At 38.4% G+C, this 22,029-nt stretch overlaps 1 protein-coding gene across 1 annotated transcript in view; it reads left to right on the top strand.

Annotated features, from left to right (window-relative positions):
* The window catches only part of WDR70 (WD repeat domain 70), a 101,742-nt gene extending 90,614 nt beyond the window's left edge, over positions 1-11,128 (top strand). The window contains exons 15-18 of the mRNA XM_062615426.1: positions 7-86; positions 2,848-2,964; positions 3,313-3,475; positions 10,679-11,128. Coding sequence (XP_062471410.1) covers positions 7-86; positions 2,848-2,964; positions 3,313-3,475; positions 10,679-10,763 — 445 coding nt within the window. The 3' untranslated portion in view covers positions 10,764-11,128. The remainder of the gene's footprint in view (positions 1-6; positions 87-2,847; positions 2,965-3,312; positions 3,476-10,678) is intronic.
* Positions 11,129-22,029: the final 10,901 nt, after the last annotated feature.

Consider the following 22,029-nt stretch of genomic DNA (forward strand, 5'->3'; position numbering starts at 1 on the left):
TCCTAGGGGAGCAAAATTATGTGTGGTCAAAACAAAACGAAAAGAGAGACCCGCAGAGACTCTTACACAGGATTACATTATAACACGTAAGGAATTTAAGTATATCTTTATAGGAGCATCCTTAGTTCTTAGGTTTGAAATTATTTGCAGATCATACAGCTTTATATTTTCCTCGCAGCTTTTCATCAAGTGTTGCTCACTGGTGTGAGATGTTAGTGCTTTGTACATATTTTTTTCTAGCCTTGCACAATCAGAAATGTATATATATCTTGTAGGCTCTGTAAAGTTATTAATAATGGTTGCTTTTTAGGTTCTGATGCACCTGAAAGCCTGAAAAAACAACTGCCTTAAAAAAACACAAACCAACAAAACTCAAGTATTTTTGAGTTTTTCCAAATCTTCAGTTTTACATAACTAAATCAGTGATTGTAGGTGGGTTTAGGAAGTGTTTTCCCACTTGTGACATTAACAGTACCAGTGACAATATCAGAGACCTTAGTGATAGGTCTTGAAAAAATTCCCAGTGATTTTTCAAAATTTAGAACTTATCCAGAGTTATATGGGGTTTTAAACAGCTTAAGTACCTTTATATCCTCAAGGTTGTCATTGTATAAGGACTTGCATTCATATTAAGGCTCGCCGATGCATAAGAAATAGTTATCATTGTTGCTATAAAGTGTTTAGTTACCTGCCTTTTCCCAAGGGCAGATTTTCCAAAGGGATGATGGGATCAACTGAGATTTTTGCCCCTCACCGTTAACATTCCCCTAATGTTGTGTTTTCTCATGTGAAATGAGAAGAATCACACAGTTGTGCTTTCCTGCTTCTCTTAGTTCTCTTCCAGTTCAATGGTGTTTGGAACTATTGTTTTCCAGTAGTTTTGGTACTGGAAATAGCTGAAACCATTTCTGTAGAACAAGATAATTGTTTGGCAGCATAATAAACAAAAGAAAGTCTCAGCAGTCTTCTGGGTTTCCACCTCAGGTATTTCCCAGCCACAGCTGCCTCTTGCTGCAGATGTCCAGCTCTGATTTTTGGGTAGCAGTGGGTAAAGTAATAGCTGGCAAAGAACAGTGATACTTCTCTCCCTTGGATGCTCTTCTGAACCCATCCCTACTTACTACAGCCTTGCCTATATCAGCACATGGTCTACTATTTAAATACTTTGTGTGCACTTTGTTGTTAATGTTTCTAATGTAAAGAGCTTTTGTGATTCAAAAAAACCCACTTCTCTGTTTAAAAGCTAATTGAAATTGTGTATTCAATAGCATTTATAAATGCCAGTCAAAGATTTAGGTCCCAATTATGCAAAGTTTTGAAATCTTATCATCCGAGTTTTAGCTGTTTAAACCATTTTTTTTCCACATCATTTTGAAACCTAAGTAAGGATACTTCCATATAAAGCGATGCAGAAAAATGTAAGGATTTGCTTTGCAAATGTTGAACTTTGTTGCATACTTTGGAAACTGTTCAGAGGTTAGATGTCTGTCTTTTAAGCTTACCAGTACAAATGGAAAGAAATTAAGATCTTGGAAGTCCTTTTGAAAGTGATCCAACCCTTTGTCCTTCTCATTTTTTTTGCCCTCCGTCTCAAACCCCTTCCCCCACCCTTTGGACTTCCAGCTGTCCTTTAATTTTAAGATTGGCTGTAATGGCTACTTTTAATATAGGAATGTTGGTTTTAGGAATAAGGTGTTACATTTAAAGCACAGGAATATAAAGTTTGGGTTTTCCTTAGACAACTTTGACACCACAAATAGCAATAGATCTCTGAGTCACACGCTGTGCGTAAACCAGTCAATCTTTGTGCTTTTCAGTAAATTGTCCCAGGCATTTTAGACGTCATGAAATCTGCAAAAATAAGGCCTAAACATTTATCTGCAAAGAACTACAGTTTTGTCACCTGGTGGCGACTTCCCTCACACTAATAAATTGAGCAGGCTTCCAGAAATAAGCTCAAAAATCAAACTGATAAGTCCCTAGACTCTCCCCCTCCCCTCTTTCTCTTTTTTTTTTTTTTTCTTCTTTTACTCAGTGTAGGGCTGGTGCTTCTAAATGCAAGATTTGTTAGGCTGAGTTTTGCCTTTGTTGGGTTTTTTAACCCCAGCACAATTTCCTGCATTTTTGGAAACGGCAGCAATCAGCATATCTGAATGTGAGAGCTAAACCTCACCATAAGAAAGCTGCGTCCATGAACATGGCGTTTTTCTGTTGCTGTCAAATTGCCTGAGTGGACCAAAACAATTACTGTGATTAAGGATACTGAGGACATTTTTGAGGAAATAGAAGTTTTAAATACTGATAATTTTGCTAAATTCTCTCAGTAATGGGTATTCTTCCAACCCTGATTAATCTTATAATTCAAGAAAGAACATGATTATGATTTCATATGCAGAACCAGTACCATTTAGATCGAGAGGATTGCTTCCCTCTATGTTATAGATCTAAGAATGTATCCAGGGTTTTGTACTGCTCTTGGAGCATTAGAAGACTGGGAAGTTCAGAAAAGAGCAACCAGTTGGTTACAGTGCTAATGCTGAGAACTGAGTGATAGAAGAATAAATTAAATATACATAAACTGTGCAAACAGTATTTCATATGAAAGGCTCCTGCCTGAAGGAAGCCTAGAAATGTGACTGATTTCATCTTTGAAAAAAAATCAGCAGAAAGAAGCTCTCAGTATCCATCAGTGAATCACTGCTTGGATACAGAAGAACTGTATCCAACTGGGCTGCTGCTTCTGCCACATTTTCCATTGCAAGAAAGAATCCCAGTCTTCGTCTTTGTAATTAAAACCTTATAAAGAAAATTTCTAACTTTGTTTTTCTCCAAATTGTGACCCTTCAGCCCATGCACTTCCGATGTTCCGTGAACCACGACAGCGAAGCACCAGGAAGCAGCTGGAGAAGGATAGGCTGGACCCTGTGAAGTCTCACAAACCTGAACCTCCAGTAGCAGGACCAGGTAATCTAGGTGTAATCAATTCAGACTGTTGTATGCCAGAGGGACCATCGTGTTGAGTCCTACACTTTTTAGGGTTTGCATTCAAACTTTTTGGCATGCTGACTCTATATGTATGGGTAATATCCAACACTCTATACGTTGTTTTTTGATTGGGGTGTTTGCCTGAAATAAGTAAGTAATCACAATGACTTATTTTGTGTTACATAATCAGTAAAACACTTTTGTGAATGCAGCTTTAAATAAGATTCTTCCTACAGTGTTAAATAATGTCTTTGTATCAGGTCACTGTTACAGATGTTTATCTCTTAAATATTTATCTCTAATATAGTCTTTTTTTTTTCCCTGCAGGTCGTGGTGGGCGTGTTGGAACTCATGGAGGTACCTTGTCATCGTATATAGTCAAGAATATTGCACTGGATAAGACAGATGATAGCAACCCTCGAGAGGCTATTTTACGTCACGCAAAGGAAGCGGAGGAGAATCCATACTGGATTTCTCCGGCATATGCTAAGTAAGGATACAATTAAAAATACAACCAATATTTCTGGAGTCCAGTGGGAGTTTGGTAAAAATAGAAGACACATGTTTTTAATGGTATACTTTCCCTTTTTTGGATTGCTGCCATGAGTATGTAAACTAAGAATATGCCATACTCTTTTTATGAAGATAAGAGGTTGAAGAGGAGGTTAAATTGTTGAAATTTGACATTGCCATTTTTAAAATATACCTGTCAATGCTAGAAAATTATTTTAAAGCTTTCTAAGCTGTTTAGAATTTAGAATCTTCGTATGTGTTGCTATGAAAATTGTGCAATATGCTTCTAGATTGCTTTCTACGAAAGACTTTTTTTCTCCTAGAACTAAATACAGTTCAAACCATTAAATATATTAATTCATCATAGCACTAAAATAATAAATGAATTTCATACTAATGAACAGAAATTAGCACTTCAGAAATTACCAAAATTTTCATATTTTGTTATTGATGTTTTTGTTACACAAAATCGATGTAGTATAAGTAGTATTTTCAAAATGCATAAGGAAAAGGTTGTGAGGAGCTGAAATAGCCTGCACAGAACAGTCTGCCAATAACAAACTATTTTTTCATGTTTGCAGCCCAGTGTTTTATCTCCTAGGCTGTACGTTCATTAGTACTTTACTGCCTGTACTTTCTTTATTAGTATTTAGCTCTTGAGTGAAACAATCACTACCTCTTTAAAAACTCAAAATATATTAAGAGTCATAGCTGTTTCTAGTGATGACACTTGTTTTCTGACAAGTTAACTGAATAGCTGTTCCAAAGCAACTTGAGAATGTCAGTGACTTAGCCTGCCTTTGTCTGGCTAATTAATAAGTATGCATTTGATGATGTACATCAAATCAGTGCGTTATACAGAACCACATTTTGCATCAAAGAAGAAATATTTGAAAGCCTGACTCTGTAACAGTTGTTGTAATGAATATGCTAAATATTGATCATTAATTGTTTGATAGTGCATGTGTGCTAGAGATAAAATTTACTTTGAATGTGTTGGTACCTTGTTTTATTTGAGATGGGCAGCTATCCATCTTTAAAAGTAAATACAATCACACATTCCATCAGGTAGGTAGATAATTCAGTACATTTTTGACTCAGTAACTTCATTGATTGTGTGTTAAGTTTCATCCCTGACACCTGCAGTGTAGTAGACATGAAAGTTTTAAAACATAGCTCTATTACAGAAGGCTTACAGTGTTAGGTGGGCAGATCTCATTACAGTGTCTAGCTGAAGATGTAGCTGCAGGGGAAGGAGATAGCTGGCTGAGAAGTGGGAAGATCCAGGTCCAGACTGCTATTAACTTACACACCAGACGGTGATACATATCTGGGGGGACTGGACTACAGCCAACAGCATGTTGCCTTGATGGTTTTGTCAGCTGATAAATCTCATGCCAATGCAACTGCCATTATCCTTGCTTTAAAAGCTTGACTTTAAGATGTAGTCTATGCAAAGAGCATTTTAAAATTATTATTCTTGTTATTATTATTCTTGTTGTTATTATTTAATACGCTGAGTGCAAAAACTTTATTATTGTGGTATGTTTTTTATTTTCAGAAATATTTATTAATATTCAGTCTATAGCTGTAGACCAATTAATAGCTGTAGACCAATGATAGTCATAGGTTTCATTAGCTACTTGCCCACACACACAGCTGTGTTAATTATATCCTATATCTGACTTTACCTGGCATGTATGTTTACCCTGTGTCTAAAGCATCTTGCAGATATTCATATGGATGCATATTTAATAAATTATGCAAATTAGAAGTAATTGTCATAAATTACCATTAATACTGAGTGTCCCTGGTGGCCCTTTTAAGACCAGTAGTTCATAATAATGAGCAGTATACAAACCTAGGGAAGCTAGTAACTTAGCTATAGCGTAAGATACACTATAAAATTAGGAAAGTTGATATTCGGATACACATTTAAATTGCATTCTGTCTTGAGACCTAAAAATCATACATCTAAGTTATTTTTTTTAATACTGTTCATTCTTTTCAGTACTTCGTTTCTCTACTCTCATTTTCTCCACATTTCTTGTCGTAAATTTCCACTTAATGTGCTATCCGCTTGATGTACCTCTTGTTCGACAAGGCTTTTGGTTTTGTGTTGCCTAATGGATGGTTATTCATCTACAGTTTTTCATTCTCCTTATCAAGAAAATGTCTAAGAAAATTGTAGCTAATTTTCTTCAGTGATGGTTATTACATAATTTTAGACTGAGAAGACTAAGAAATTCCTTTTTTTTTTTTTTTCAGTTGATCAGAGCTTTTGTAACTCTGTGATGACTGCCCCCATTCATACTGATTAGCTGTCTTCACGCTTTTTTAATTGTATTTTCAATTGGAAAATTTTTCAAGCTTGTTATTATTGGCCTGGCCTTTCTACTTCTTCTAAAATTTAAGCCAGAAAAGCAGGGGGAAGTACATAAAAGGCAAAAGGATGGGTGAAAAAGCAGATGCTGCTGAAAAGGATATTGAGGATTATAAAACGTGCATGCTGAATTAGGAGATGACATGTCACAGAATGAATGAAGTGGTGAAAAAATGTGACCAACACAGCAGAAAAGTCATAGTGGGTGAGGATAAAGAAAAGATCTTGAGATTTTTCAGGATAAGCTTTTTAGAGACCTTGGCAAGAGTCTCTAAAAGATTTCAAATTTCAGTGGAGTGAAAGGAAAGGCAGGACAGATTGAAGATTTCAAGTAAAGAGCTACAGGAAAAGAACTTGAGGCATCATTTGTAAATGTTTGAAAATTACATTCTTTGTGAGCTGTTTGTTTTAGCACAGCTGTACAGATATACTATGACTTCAGATGTCCCTCTGAAGGAATTGCTAAGCATTGTAGCTTAGGGCCTAATCAGGCCCAGATGTAGCTCTCTTCTGTACCATAGGGAAAGTGACGGTGAAGTTTTCCTTCCCACCAAGATAGACCGGAGTTCTCTAGAAAATACCTTTCTCTTCAGTGATGTTGTCCTTACTTTGCTGTCTTTATCACTGCTGCCTATCACAGGCAAAAGGGAATGACTTGAAGCAACAACCTGTAGCTGTGCTGTATTCACTGAACTTTTTCTCAGTGGCAGTAGCAGTGTGTGAAGTGCTGGTCATGCATTGGCTCAGGTACCTTTAGTTGAAGAAGCAGGACTGAAGAGAATTTTATGTAACAATGATTTCATTGGCACATGTTGGTGTATTTAAGGTTAATCTGTTTTAAAAATTAGTAAATTTTGAGATTCAGGGAAGTGTCAGGCTAGTTGGTGGGGTAAGGAATATAAAGGTGTCTCATGCTGCAAATCCTCATTTTTGAGTCTGGAAATAGCCTTTATGACATTATTGTGGTTTCTGAGCATGCTTGAAAGTCATGTTTTTTTCTTTATTCCAGTGCAATATAAACACCAATTTCAAAAGTTATTGCAGCATGAGTCACATGCTGTGTGACATGCAGTTGTCTTCTCCAGCTCGTTTAACTGCAGCAGTATTTTTTTTTTAGCTGCTAGTCTGTGAACCTCAGATGTCAATAAGCTACTTTTATTGGATCCCTGAAAAGTAACTAAGAAAAACAACCCATAACCAGAGGGATTATGGTGACTCAAAAGCAGTCTGCATGGCCCCTGGAAATTTTCTAGAGGTCTGCGTATCTGTATTTGTTGAGAAATGCCAAAATAAAAAGAAGCACACAGTATGAGGAAATCATGTTAGTTTTTTTTCCTGGTTTTGTTTGCAGCCTGTTAGTGTAACCCACAATGGGAGTGCATTTGTCAGTGCATTGAGATTGTTCAGTGACTTGCCCAGCCAAGTTTGAATATCCTCAATGATGGAGATTCCACAACACCTCTCTGGGCAGCCTGTTCAGCAGTCTGGTTGGCAGGCATAGTATGCTCTTGCTAAATCTATGCTGGCTGTTTCCTATCACCTTCTTGTCCTGACTGTGAGTGGAAATGCATTCAATGGGGATTGTTCCCATAGCCTTCCCAGGGGCTTAGGTAGAATATCCTGTAGTTCCCCAAATCTTCTTTTGCCCTTCATAAAGATTACGATGTTTGCCTTTTCTAATCATTGAGAACCTCCCCTAGTCACCATGACCTTTCAAAGATGATAGAGTGCTCTTGCAATGACAGAGTCACATTGGCATTCATTGATGTACCAGCTCACTTAGTACCTTTGGATCAATCCCATCTGATCTCATGGATTTGTGTATGTCTAATGAGCAGCGTACTCCCTGTCTCCATCTTCCTCTTCTGTTGATAATGTCTCACTCCCTCCCAATGACTCTGATGGTAGTATCGGGGTCCTCTGAGACATGAGGACAGACTTTGTCAGGGAAAACTGAGCCAGAGAAAGCATAAAGTGTCTTGATCTTTTCCATATTCTAAATCAGCAGGTTTCCTGCCCCATTGAGCACATTTTACTTAGCATTCCTGTGGCTGTCATTGTACCTGTAGAAGCCCGTAGTGTTGCCTTTCAAGTTTCTTCCCAGTTTCTACTCCAGCTGTGGTTTTACTTTCGTAACTCAGTTCCTACATCTTCACTTAATGTCTCTGTTCCTCTTGGATAAGGTTGTCCCTGTGTCCTCTGTCTGTGTTCATCCTTTTTTTGGGTTGATCTCAGACAGGAGATCCCTGTGTATCCATAATACATTTCTGCCAGACTTCACTTTCTCCCCATGAATGGAACCTTTTGGGGACGTTTTCCTCAAAGATCAGCCAGCACTTTTGGGCTCTTTGCCCTCTATGGCAGTGTCTGATGCAATCTATCAACTGGATCCTTAACAAGCTGAAGTCAACCCCAAAGTCAAGGATAAATGAAATACAGAAAGTTGATGGGGAAAAAGAACAGCATTTTCCCCATGTGTTATTTAGTCATCAGAAATAAAAATATTTTGAAGTAGTAAACCTGTTCTGATAACTTTTGTATTAATCATGTGTCAAGCTGCTACTATGCTAGTAGTCTCTATTTCAGTTACTAAGCGGAACATTTTGTACTTAAATTAAATGATCACTGCTGATAATACTAAAATGAAAACAGTGTTTTCTAAGCTTATGCCTTTAAAATGATCTACCATACAAATCGCCCTAGGCTCCAATTGCTGCTGTGTGGCTTGTGGAGGTGGAACAGTTTACATTTCAGCTGAGCTGATGCTACAGCCATTTCATGTTAATTTTCAAAAACGAGATAGCAAGCATAGCTGATTTCCTCTGTATGTGTTTGCTTTAGCTGGTTACTGCTATGTGACACTGCAGCTTCTTTCTTTTCACCTCCCACCCCCAGTGTTACTAGACTCAGTGTAATACACTAGCTGAAGTCTGTAACTGTTCTGTGCCACACCGATCCTGGAAAATATAGAGATTCTGCTGCTTGTTTGACAAATTAAGTCATTCTCCTTAGTTGGAAGTTTCTAACCAAAATTATAACAGTAGGAGGCTTTGTGGTCAAAATTTATATTTATACATAATTAGTCATGCTTTACTAATAAGGACCTCGATACTGACCTGGTGTGATCCTATATGGCATTTAGATACCTTTCATTTATTGTGATAAAAGGAAGTTACACTGTTAAAGAGGGCTAAATAAACTTCCATCGATATGTTTTAGAAAAAAGGGAAGAAGATTCCATACATTCCACCTCTTCAGCAGCTAACAAAATCCAGTATTTTTGCCAGTAAAGCCTTCATCCTGGGTATCTGTTTTGGATTGAGTGTTTTTATCTTTCTGTTGTTGTTGTTATTTTAACATCCTCCTTCAATTACCGGTGAAGTGGAGTTTATGTAACTTTGTAATGAAATTTTGAAATCAGAAACTTTTTTTCAGTCTCAGATCTGCTTTCTATGGGAGCAGAATGACTCACCTGACTTTCAGCAGCATGGGTCCTATCTGGGTGCGAGGTCTGCTTAGGCGTAATAAGATGTACAGACTGCACCCAGGGACCACGTGCCAATAGAGTCTTGCAGTGGGACCTTGTAGAGTCTTGCAGTGGGACCTTGTAGTATTCTCCTTACCTCCATGACAAGTTTGGAGGATGGCGGAGAAAACAGGCCAATAAAAAGATCCTTTGTATAAGGGAAGTTGGCTTTGACTAGTTCTGGTGGCTTTAAATCTGTTTTGTGCCTGTATTTAACAAAGCAGAGAATCCTGTTCTTTAATAACTAATGGCTTGCTATTACTCTTCAAAGTCAGTGGCAACACTGAATTATACCTATTATGTTAAGTAAGGCAGACACAATTTTGTTAAGGTTTTTGCCTTCTGTAGAGTCTGCCACATAACAGTGGTTACAGTAATAGTGTTTCACATCCTTAGACTGCTGTAAAAACATTAGTTAATACATTAATGAGATGATGACTGCCCTGGCTGCATTTTATACTTTGTCATGTCTGTTGTAATGAGAATTCAAGAGCGTTCAGCTCCACAGTGATTGTACTGAGAATTAGGTTGCAAAAGGGGACCATGCAGTGATTAAAGTGTAAAACAGGGGAACTGAACATCCAAACAGTTTGTTGAAATGCTACTTGATACTGTGTTCATTTAAAAAGTAATCGATAATTGTTTTTATAAAGTTCAAGTGTTATTTAAAAGACAAGTAAACAGCGGAGGAATAGATATCATCAAGCTTCACTGTAGGATACACTGTGCTCTCATCTGAAGATCAGTAGGGTTTTTATGTTACAGTAGTGCTGGATAAAAAGTCTTCAGAGAAGCCAGGTTTTTTCATGCACAGGCTAAGCCAGAAAACCTGGCTTGGCTGTTCTGTTTTCACTTACTGACTGCTGTCATACTATAGTGTATCAAAATGGAGGTTTCTGTTTTTTGTAAACCACGGAATGAGAAGATCTGCAGCTCCATTTTCCTAGCATTGTGTCAAATTGATTTGTTCCTCTCTTCTATCTTAATTTTATTCATGGAATACACAGATAATGATTGCGAGCTGATGAGGAAATAATACTTTCAGAAGATGTGTGTTTGTTATGCTTGTTTTTTGCCTGAGAGCCGCAAGTTTCTTCACTTCTTAGAAGATTAGTTGACAGGTTTCTGTTGAAAATGAAAACCAGGCAGGTGTAGGATACTCTCTTTTTAAGTATAGAAAGGATGTCATTTGTGTCTAGTGCATGTCTAATATAATTCCTGATAAACAATTTTAGTCTGACCATTATTTTAATCTTTTTAATGTTTTCTAGAACACAACCAAAAGCAGTTTTTGCAGAAGTGGAACCAGAAGATGATGAAACAGACAAGCCAGAGTGGAAAAAACGTAAAATTTGAAAGATTTCACCTAAAGAAGACTTGTAGCAAAGTGCGGCATTTACTTCTTTATTGTGTGTAGTGGGTCAAAATATAAAAGGAAATAATACTTCATAAAACTTGTTGTAGTGTAAAAAAAAAAATTGTTGTGTTACACTGGATTGTAATCCCATATTTGAATTTTGTAATAAGGAATTAATTACATTGTGCAAAGAACTCCTCTTTATGTCAGTTATATAGCTTTATAATTTAGGTGAAAAACATTTCTTTAAAAATAAAACTCTAGTGAATTCAGTATGTTACCAAATGTTTTCTTAATTACTGCCAACTTTACAAATGCTGTATCATGACAGTGTTCAATGACTTAACTTATGCAAACAAAATAATATAGTTTTTCAGACTTCTTTTATTTCCAGTTAGAAGCTAACAATTACCCCCTTTGTTACAAGTTCTTTACTGTAAGGGTTGTGAGGCAGTGGAATGGGTTGCCCAGGGTAGTTGTGAAGGCTCTGTCCATGGCACTGTTTAAGGCCAGGTTGGACAGAGCCATGGGCAGGATGGTTTAGTGTGAGATGTTGAAAATATGTTTTCTAGTGTGTAACCCTTATTTAAGTCATGTTCTTTTTAAGTATGTGTGTAGTAGCTCATAGTACTTCAGTAGTATTTTATACAGCTTTTATTTTCCAACAATATAAAATTGGAATGGCAAATTATGTATTTTGGTTTAATAAAAGTAATATGGTTATGGCTTTGTTGCTGCAGAATTTTGTTCAGGCTGTTACCAGGTGTTTGTATCTATTGACTTTGTTGTATGCCTGAATTACACATATCCTGCCTCACACTCTCTGAAGACTGATTAAGAAAGTGGTTTCTTAAATACTGAAAGTTTCTGCTGTGTAAAACATAATTGCAATTCTGAATGTCATAAAATAAAGGACAGATTTAAAGCAAATATACTTTAGAGGAGAAAAGATGCAAGGGTTTAGACATTTATATTGTGATTATAGTAATAAACAGTATGCTAAGTACTGATTATAATATACAGTATAGCAAGCACTTTGCATTTCCACTGCGAGTAGAGAGTAACAGGCATCATAAACAATCAGGCTTTCTTAATTATGAATAGAATCTGAAGACATATTTTAAGGCTATATTTAACCAAGCACTTAATCACCTTTCTAACCTCAAGTGTGCAGTCCTCATCATCATCAGGTCTTAGGTTATTTTTTGTTAAGCATTGTTCTGTATCAGTATTTCATGGTATGATTTCCTTTTTGAAACTTAACTTTCTTTTTCAATTATCATTTTTGTACTTTTGGGGAAAGTAAGCCTGACTTCAGAAGACGTAATGAGCATTGGCATAACATTCCCAGGACAAAATGTCCACTACTTGCACTCAGTGTAGTCTTTTGATAAAGAGTGGAGCCTCGCTAAATAATCTGCAACCTGCTTTGTCCCTTGTAAAAATATTTTCGTACACACTTACGTAGAGTAGTAAATAACTGCTTAATTTACAATTGCAACTATAATATGTAGAATGAAGGACTTACTACCTAGGTGGATAGTAAATGGAAGAGAAAAAGAACAACCAGATGAAGAGCAGCAGTTGTTAACAAGACCACCTAAAAACCTCCTTATTCATTGTCCCTCAGCAAATGAACATTAAATGGCGTTGTTTCATTTAAGGCACTTTTTTAAAAAATCTAAATAATTCACTACAATAAAAGCTTGAATAAGATTTTCAGAGGATCACTATGTCCTTGGTTTTAGGCTATATTAACAGTTTATCGTGTCCATTGTTCACTGAGGCAGTATGTCTTAGAGAACTGAGTTGCAGCTGTTCTCTGAGCTTAAGGGAAGCTTTTCCTTTTATGTTATTTATGCATATCAGCTAGATCTTGTTTGCAGATTCTTGGATGAATGAGTTCTGAAAGTGAACCCTGCAGGAGTTGTGTTAGAATTTCTGGAAGAGCTCATCATTGTTACTTAGAGTGAATGCCTTGAATGACTGTTTTAGCAGCCTAGAATTTAAAACAGTTCCTATGCAGATATACATATGAAAACCATTTAAAACTAACATGAATTGTACTTTAACTCTTGGCTTGGTTTGTTTGCCACAGTCCTTACGCAGGATTTTCAGGCATGTTCGCCAACAAGGCAAACCTTAACACGTTTTTGAAAGCATATTTTAATCTTGAACAGCTCAATGGTAAGAGTCAATCAAGTCAGGAAGGAGATACGAACAGTCTGCTTGACCATACTTGGGACAGCAAACTCCATCTCAGCCCTTTGAATTGGCCAAGGAAAAATCTTAACGTTAAAATATTAACATGATTAAATATTTGGCATGAAAGATGTGACTGTATATGCAAACTGGATTATTAGAAACTATAGCTGTATTCTTTTTTTTTTTAATGAACTTCGTTTTTTGAGCTCTGTGAAGCACCTAGGTTTTGGTAATTGCCAGGTTGTAATCTTGGTCCTCCATGCATCCGTACTTGGTGTCAATGTGACAGAGTCCATATGGGCTTTTGTTCCCAGAATTCTGAAGCAAGGTGGCCTTTTTTTGTTTGCTTGCTTACTTACTTCCTTGCACAGAGGTGACACAATCATCACAAGCATTTTGCCATGCAGAATTGCTTCCATGGTGATTTCTCCAAACTTGTATTTTTCTCTCCATATTCTGTTCAGCTTCTAGGTGTTTATAGCAATTTATGGTCTTTTGTCATTTGTGCTAATGAGTAGTTAAGACCAGCTGTTAAGTACTACATAGCTGTGTCTGTCTTTCTCCTATATTATTTTTTAAGTCTTCTGCAACAGGTGGGAAGATTACTAAGGCTGTCTTTGAGTCCTGGCCCTTTTCCTCTGGCTGTTTGGAACTACTTTGATTGTTTTAAGTTTCTCTCTGGTCTACTTCTTATGATCTGTAGTTTACTGGTGCTTGTACTTTCACCTCTGTTTTTTTGATTGATAGATAGTAAAAACTGTGAATTTGTGCCCAAGGGCCTCCAGTCATTAGCCTCTTCCTAGTAATTAGATGCCTAGTGTGATGTTCTTTGTCACATGTGCCTTTTCTCTGTTGAGCCATAGAAATCCATATAATATGTATAATGGGGAGAGAAACCATGAATCTTTATCCTGTCAGTTGCATGTCTGCTAGACCCTGAGTGTTTTGCAGTAAGTGGCATTGCTGAGCCAAGTGCCATCCTTTATCCATTAGTTTCTTTGACCCCTGATGCCTTTGGGGGTATCCAGCTTGAAACATCTGTACCTCTCATCCTCCCTTAATACTGAATTGTCTGAATTTTGATGTGGCGTGTTAGTCACAATGGTATTGCAAAATCCTTCTTCTATTTCCTTGTTATGTTAAATGCCGTATATTGTCCTGTCTTGCCTCTTGGCAATGGGAACTTACTGAAAGCCCTGCGTGCCCTCATTAAAAATCAGTAGGCCCTTTCTGACTTTACCACAGATAGACTAGGATTTTGTGAGGTTCTGTCCCCTGTGGTTGATCCCACAGCTCTTGTTGTCTGTTGAACTGTTTCATGCATACATGCAAATGTAGAATTAGATAGTTGGCTAGCAGAGATGTCCTTATGCTTGCCTTGCGATGAAGCATAGACACATTTTATTGCATCATTTTTTAAATCAGCTAGGATTTTTGACTAATACCATTTAAACACAATTTGGTATACTTCATCCATCCTCTGGGACTCCAGCATCTAATTGCTTCATGCAGTCTGGATAGCTCTGGAACACAAGATAGAGAAATATCTGTAGCATATCATCCTGGGTGAAATTTGCCTTTGTTGTCAAAAGCTTCCCATCCTACATGCATGCAAAGGTATATTAGCGCACTGGCAGTCTCCTGCTTTGGCAGCAGTGTCTTATACTTAGATGAGTGTGTTGGAATCTCCGTAGCCTATGTGTTGGTGGAGTGCTTGGCAATAGTTCGTGTTTTTTAATGGCTGATGATCAGACAGTATGTTCATGTTGTACTCTGAGAGATGACTCAAAAGAAGGCTGATTCAGAAAGCATAGCCAGTAACCCTTTTGGTTTTTTCCTTTATTTTCTTTTCACCTTTGCTATAATGCAGGGCTGTTGTATGTCATGGCTAGTACTTACTCGTTCAAAGAAGTATTCCTGTATTCTTGTGTGCTCCAGCCTTTTTCCATATTGTATCATGAGAAACTATGCAAAAGATGAAAACCTGCAGTAGATAAACTGGACTAGAAGGGTCCTTAAGAGGTTAGGTAGTCCATCCTTGACTCAGGTTACAGCTATACCTGAACCACGTCTGTCTGGCATGTTTATTGGATCAGCTCTTTAAACACTCCCATGATAGAGAGTGCACAATCTTCTGAAACAATCTGTTTCAGTGCTTCATTCTGCTTAACAGTAGAAAATTTTTCATAATCTCTAAGAAAAACATTCTTGCAGCTATTTAAGCTCACTATTTCCTGTCCAGTTCCCAGCAGCCATGGAAGTCAGTTTATGATGTTTCCCTTTGCAGAAGTTTTTTATTATGTTTGAATTTTTTTTATCTTCTCCTGTCTCCTCTTATTCTTTCAGTTTTCCTTTGTGGTTTATATTTTCTGGTATCTTATCATTTATTTGATATATAAATATATAATATTTATGTATTATTTGTTGTTTCCATCTTGTTCTGATTGCCCACATTTTTTTAAGTGTTTCAGATGAAGCTACCTTTTTAGCACAGGAAAAATGTTTGCATGTCTCATTACAGTCACTTTTTTCTCTGCAGTTTGACATTACAGATTTCTGTTAGGTCCTAATCCTCCTCAGACTTCAGAACCTTCTCTGCAAAGCTGCTGCCCAGACAATAGACTGTCTGGGGTTATGCGTATATCTTAAGTGTTGGATTTAGTCCTTTGTACTGAATTTCATTGCATTTTTTCAAAATGTGTCACCATTTTGTTGAGATTATTTTGAATTTTCTCTTGGCTCTAAAGTGCCTGTAGCCTTTTACATCTTCTACTTGTCAGCAGATGTAACAAATGTATGCTTTGTTCATTCAGCTAAGCTGTTACTGAAATCAGTGATTAGTGGCAAATCCATAAGGTTTTCCATATATACGGGAGGGAAATTTTTCATATGCTGTTAATTTTCTTAAGGGTTCATAAGCTTTCAGTTATTGTACTCAGAAATTTTTGGAAAAAGAGTTGGTTTTCTTAGAAATTGCTGGCTTCCCTTCATATGCTTTGGGTTGGGAATTTTATTTAATGGCTCTGTCCGTTTGTGTCCAGGAGGAATCCTTCTGGCATTAACAGATGTGGGAGACCTCAAGGCCTCTATGTTCAGCATATCAGTACTCCACATTCTAAAAATATTTCCAGCTTGTCCCAGATAGGTGCTTTGGTGCTGAATTCTCACTTTAATTCTCCTTCTACAGTAAAAAGTGTGTCTTCTGCTATTATCTTGTGTAATATGTGAATTAGCAGTGGGGCTAGCCACACACCTAAGAGTGTATATCTGGTCTGATCTATGCAAAGGCTAAAACATTCACACCTGCCAAGAGCTGTGTTACTGCAGTAATATCGGTGGTTGCCTTGCTTGTGGTGGTGTGGTGATTGTGTTGCCGACACATTGACTTCCTGAAACTCCAAGCATGATGGAAACAGCAGCATTTCTTGTTCCTCAGTTTCCCTGTTCACCATCTGCTCTTCTGGTGGCCTCGGGAACATTTTAATGAAAAATCAGTCTTTAGTAATGGGCTAGAGAAATGCCTGATGCTTGTCAAGATCACCAGGACTGCATTGCAGCTGATTTAAGAACACAAGAGTGTACATGACACTTATCTTCCATTTGTTAGGTAATTAGGTGACAGTGTGCAGGTTTCCATAGTGCTCAAATGCTGAGGATCTTGGAGCTAGTTAGAGATCTTCCCTGGAAATCTCTGCCTTCAGGCACTGTCTGCACTTCTGTTCCTTGCATGCCACTGACCACCCAGTATCTGTTTGTCACATCCTCAAGGGCACCATTGTTCCTAAATGGGAAATTGTCTTTTGCTGTTCCTCCTTGATTTCTGCAGTGTGCACCTGCCTGTGAAACCTGTTGTTTCTGGTCCATCCCTGTCCTGTGTTCCTTACCTTTGTTCTGTGGCTCTGCTGTGCAGCCTAGGATGCCCTTTACTATGGAGTTGCCATTGCTATTAACTGGCCAAGGTTCTGTAGTAAGCTAAAAAGCCTTAGGACTTACCTGGGTTTGGATCCGTCTTGGGCTCCCTGCAGCTTTGTTTGAGCTTCTTTAGCTACTGTCGAGCAGCCAGGTGACTGCTGCTTCATTTGTGTAAGGTTTTACTTAGCTTTGTACAATGATGGGGAAACTAATCTATTTCATGGGGAGAAGTAATTCCATGCGGTTGTTCCGTGTTGAATGAACTACCGATGACCCTAGAATTCAGATGTACCATGGAGGTGTAGAGTCATAGACTTGAGAGCAGAGGCTTCGAAGGTGTGGACACAGCTGTAACAGCAGCCTTAGAGTGAATAGGAACTCACCAATGGTAATTACTGGTCATTCACAGAATGAAGTTTTGGGAGCTGGATTATCCTGGTTTTAGGCATAGCAAATCAAGTATCTTACCAAATATAAAGCAGGCCATATATGGTAAGTCTGGCCATAACATGCAGAGCAGCAGAGAAAGAGCAAGGGGTTAGTATGTCTTGCAAAATGTATAGAAATAATTGCATGCTGACTTTAGAGGAGGAAGAACACCATCTCCTCCTGCCCTCCCCATCAACATCAATCTCCTGGTGAAGAGCTAGGGATGTTAACAACTTGTCACAATGCGCATCTCCCTGTTTGCCCTTCAGACTTGGGCCATGATCTTAGGACCCAGAGGGATGGCAGAGGGTGAGAAGCGGTACCTCCTAGGGATTGTGTGTGTACCAATTTTAATTGAATCATTGTGCAAACTTTTGTGGTAATAGTATTTTTTTTTGTGGTGATGTGCGTAGGCATGTTTCTTCATCCCACGTAAACTGCGCAAGATGTAGTGCCAACATACTATGCCAGTTGAGGGTTATTGTCCTTTGTATTACTTGCTACCCTTGTCACTTGGTGTTATCTCTTTAGTGCAATTGTTATGCAAGCAAAGGACTCTGAAACTTTGGAGTCTGCATGTGATTTTAGTAAAAGACATCTCTTAGCAAACAAAATTCAGATTTTTCTAACACTGTGACTTGTGGCATCAGCAAAGGGGCCACTCTGCTATGAAGCTGGTGTATAGTGTCAGTTGGCTATTTAAAATTACCTGGCTAGTCAGAGGCAAACATCAAGAGTATTCCAAATAGAGGTCAGCATCTTCAAGACAGCCATTGCAATCAATGTTATCAACAATGGCTCGCAGTTTTTATGACATTTTCCAGTAAGATCTCCTTGATTATTCATAGAACAATATCAATGTGTCTTGATATTTACATTAAGTGGCTGAGTTAAGAGTAAAAGCATGTATTTATTATAACTCTGGGGAGAATATGAAGTTTCTAGTATGTTACAGTAATACCGCTATAATTTGTAACAATGAAGTGCCTTAGCCATGTCCCCATAGCCTACTAGTGCATCACAGAACTGGGACAAAACTGTGTTGTTATTGCAATGATTCAGAGAAATTTAATTCAATCCTTAAAGGAACAAAGGACAAAGGAGAACCAGAAGCAATCCCAGACTAAGAAACTAAGGCCCGGTGACTTGGGAATTTTCACCTGAAAATGGCATGTCATATGAGCACAGCATGAGGTCTTGCATGACAAGGAAACAGGTCATGATAAATAATAGGGCACAGAGATGAGTGGGAGGTGATCAGTGGGATGCTGCAGGAATAGGGAGTTTATGTCCGGTTTTATGTAACATCATTTTAAAGTACCCCCTTTGAGATCATTAAATAGGATGTTAATGAAATTAACAGATGATGCAGATGAATACTGCAAACACCACTGAAAAAAGAGAAGTGGGAAGTAACAGGGAGTCACCCTGACAAATGCAAGATAATACATCTGGAAAACAGTAATTCAAAATGCAGATTAGTTTTTCCTCTGTGGTGGGATGAGTCTCAGCTACACCAGAGTTGGTGGATGGCAGTTCATGTTTCTGTGTTCCCTCTGACAAGGCAGACAGAAAAATGCACGTGGAGCTTTTGCCAAAAGGATTGCTCCTGACTGAGCAGCTGGAATGACACCAGGACTGTGAACACAGCATGTTCTGTCTCACAGCCACTGAGGAGCACAGAAGTGGTTGGGATGGCTTTAGTCTGAAAATCAGCTTGATGCAGAGTGCTTTTGCAAGCACCAGATGCTGATGTCATATGTGCTACGAGTAAAAGTTCTGCTGTTTCCAGTCTTGCAAAGGTAGCTGGCTCTCTGAGAGGCCTGCTCTTGTCTCCTATCAGCTTTAAAAATCTGCTTTTGCTCTCCTGCGTGTAATTGCAGCAATTTGTGTCCTTTAAAGCCTGGAGCTGTCAAGGGATGTTGCAGGAAGATAGGAGACTTTTACTCCCTCTTTCTCTCTCTAGTTTGGAAATTTTTGCATTTCAGAAAGAAACTGTACTGATCTCTCCCCAGTCATGCTGTTCTACATACAGATGTGCTTCAGGTGCTCTGTTTCAGAGTTTCTTAGGAATGTTGAATTGTTGGGACAGATGTTTTTCCCTGTTAAAAACAGCCTTTAAAGATTTTGGGGTTTGATTCATCCACACCCACACCCCCCCATGTAAACAGTATATAGAGATCTTGAGGGAATACAGTAATGAAAAAATAAGCGTCTTATTGGGCCTGCCAGCTCATTATGAATTGTCCCCATGTAGTGCGATGGAAAACAGTTCGTGGTTTCTTAATTGACTAAACAGCCTATGCTTAACTTCCAGATCCATGATCCTTGTGAAATTTGATGTTAGGACCAGCACAGTGGGCTCCTGAGTGACAGGAGGATTCCTCATCCTGCAGTGACACCACTGCTGGTGACTGCTGCAAGGCAGATTATCCTTGAGTGCTTGGGGTTACCTGGAAAATTATTCTGAGAGATCACATGCTAAAGGAACTGACATCAGCTTCATCCTTGCTTTATCTTTAATGGGATAACAATTTGTATACGCATGTATGTATACATAAGTCATTTTCTTTATTGATGGGGACATGCTATGCTAGCGGTATACCCGAGAGCTAGCATGCATCATATCTCAAGTGTTTCATTAACTGTACAGATGAGCAATTAATCTTGTGGGGTGTTTACCTAAATTAAGGCAGTATCTTGGATGAAATGTACAGGACCAGAGAAACTGAAGCTGGCCATGGATCAATGAGAGGCACAGCCAGTGAAGGAACAAGTGGAAGAATCTGCAGTAAGTATTTTAATCTGAGAGACATTGAGTCTCCCTGACCCCAACTGGAGTATGCTGAGGGAAAACACCGATATTAACCCTTTGCAGAAAGGAACAATGCACTGGGATAGCCTTGAAAGCCACACACAACATGGAAAAAAGAAAAATAAATGTAAAAAACAGGAGCAAGTGAGATTGACACGGTGCTGAAAATGGGCTTCTCTGTGAGATTTTCCCCAGTGCTAAGGTACCGGTTTTTACTTAGCCTCAGATATGAAGTTCAGGATTGTGAGGATCCTATTGTACTAATGCTTTTTTTAGGAAACCTTGCAGGAGTGTTTGGGCTGGCAGATGGGCGCCCCAGGCCACTTGAAGATGAGTGAGAATGAAGATGAGGGATGGAGATGATGCACACTCGTGCACCACAGCCCACAGTCATAAAAAAAAAAAATGATTCCACTTTCAAAGGTACCATAATGTTTTCCAAAACCTTTAAAAGGTAAAATCATCCTGTAGCTCATGAAAGATTATGGAAGAAGAAGGTTTCCATGAAGATGTTGGCTGTCAGATTCCCAGCTACAGAGAGAGATTTTGTTGTTCACAAAGTGATAACATTTTTGGTTGAGGCTCTATAAAATGTCCATTTGTAGGATTCTTTTGTTAATTTTTACTAGCTTTTAACCCATGTTTACACTAAAAAAATAAAAGGGAACCTTTGGTTCCAGAAATGAGATAAGTATCACAGTGGTAAATGTATTCCTCTGTTTCTTTTAACCACTCATTTTACTGTCCAGCATACCGTCCTACTCTGGGATACAATAGAGTTTAAACTGTTCTATAAGAGAAGTTGTTAAATAATTTCATTTTATTGGGGGAGGGAGGGAAAACTTCATCAAATCATACAGAGTATCCCCACTTCCCACACTTCCTTTTTGCTGTGCAATAAGAATCCTTGTTCAAGTTCAGGCTTTTATTCTCCTAGGTGCTTCTCAAACATAGAATTATAGAACCATAGAATAGTTAGGGTTGGAAAGGACTTTAAGATCATCTAGTTCCAACCCCCCTGCCATGGGCAGGGACACCTCCCACTAAACCATGTCACTCAAGACTCCGTGCAACCTGGACTTGCACATTGCTAGGGATGGAGAAGAGACAGTATCATCTGCTCTAAGAATCCAAATTGGAAAAACAACTATTGCAGGATTGAAGAAATAGAAATACTAGATGAGGAGAGTTAATTGAAGTCAGTTTAGTGGCAGATCTAGGAATTCTAGTTCAGCTATTTCAGTGTCCCTTTGGTGCTCTTCACTGGCATCTCTCTGCTGCAGAGAAATCTGTGTGACGCCTTTTCAAACCAGGGAAATACTCTTATCTTGTGGTTGTAATCTAGTTTTTGTGGGTTTATGCCTGTAGCTGAGTTACAAACAGAGCTGTGTAACTGCACCAGCAGCTGCTTGGTTCCAGGAGAAACTGAATCCTTCCGGCCTGGCCATATCACAGTGGGAATTCAGGTTGAAATGGCTCATTTGGAAATACACATGACTGACATGTCACTTAATTCTGCTTTGTGCTTATCTGCTTTCACTTTGCTCCTTACTTGCTCCTCCTGGTGTACCATTCTCTGTGCATGACTGAGGAGTGTTTCACTTTGGGAATTGAGGGTTCTGTGCTGCTCTCCACAACCAAGCTCGGTGTTGGTGATGTTTATTACTGAATCATGCTGTGCTCCTTCGTAGCCAGGGTTTTGTTAATTAAAAACAATTGGAATATCAAATGTGGGGCCCTCTGCCTTCAGGAATGAATGCAGGGGCTGTAATCCAACAGTCCTGGGCAGAATCAAACCTTGCTATTTCACTCATCCTGTTTATAAATGCCTCGACAAATAGACAGGACCCCAGTGGGACAGCTAGATTGTCTTCTTGTCCCAAGGCATGATCAGCATTCCTGTT

Source organism: Pezoporus occidentalis, unplaced genomic scaffold, assembly GCF_034315485.1.
Source record: "Pezoporus occidentalis ecotype Australia unplaced genomic scaffold, CSIRO_AGI_Poc_V1 ctg181, whole genome shotgun sequence".
NCBI classification, from domain to species: Eukaryota; Metazoa; Chordata; class Aves; order Psittaciformes; family Psittacidae; genus Pezoporus; species Pezoporus occidentalis.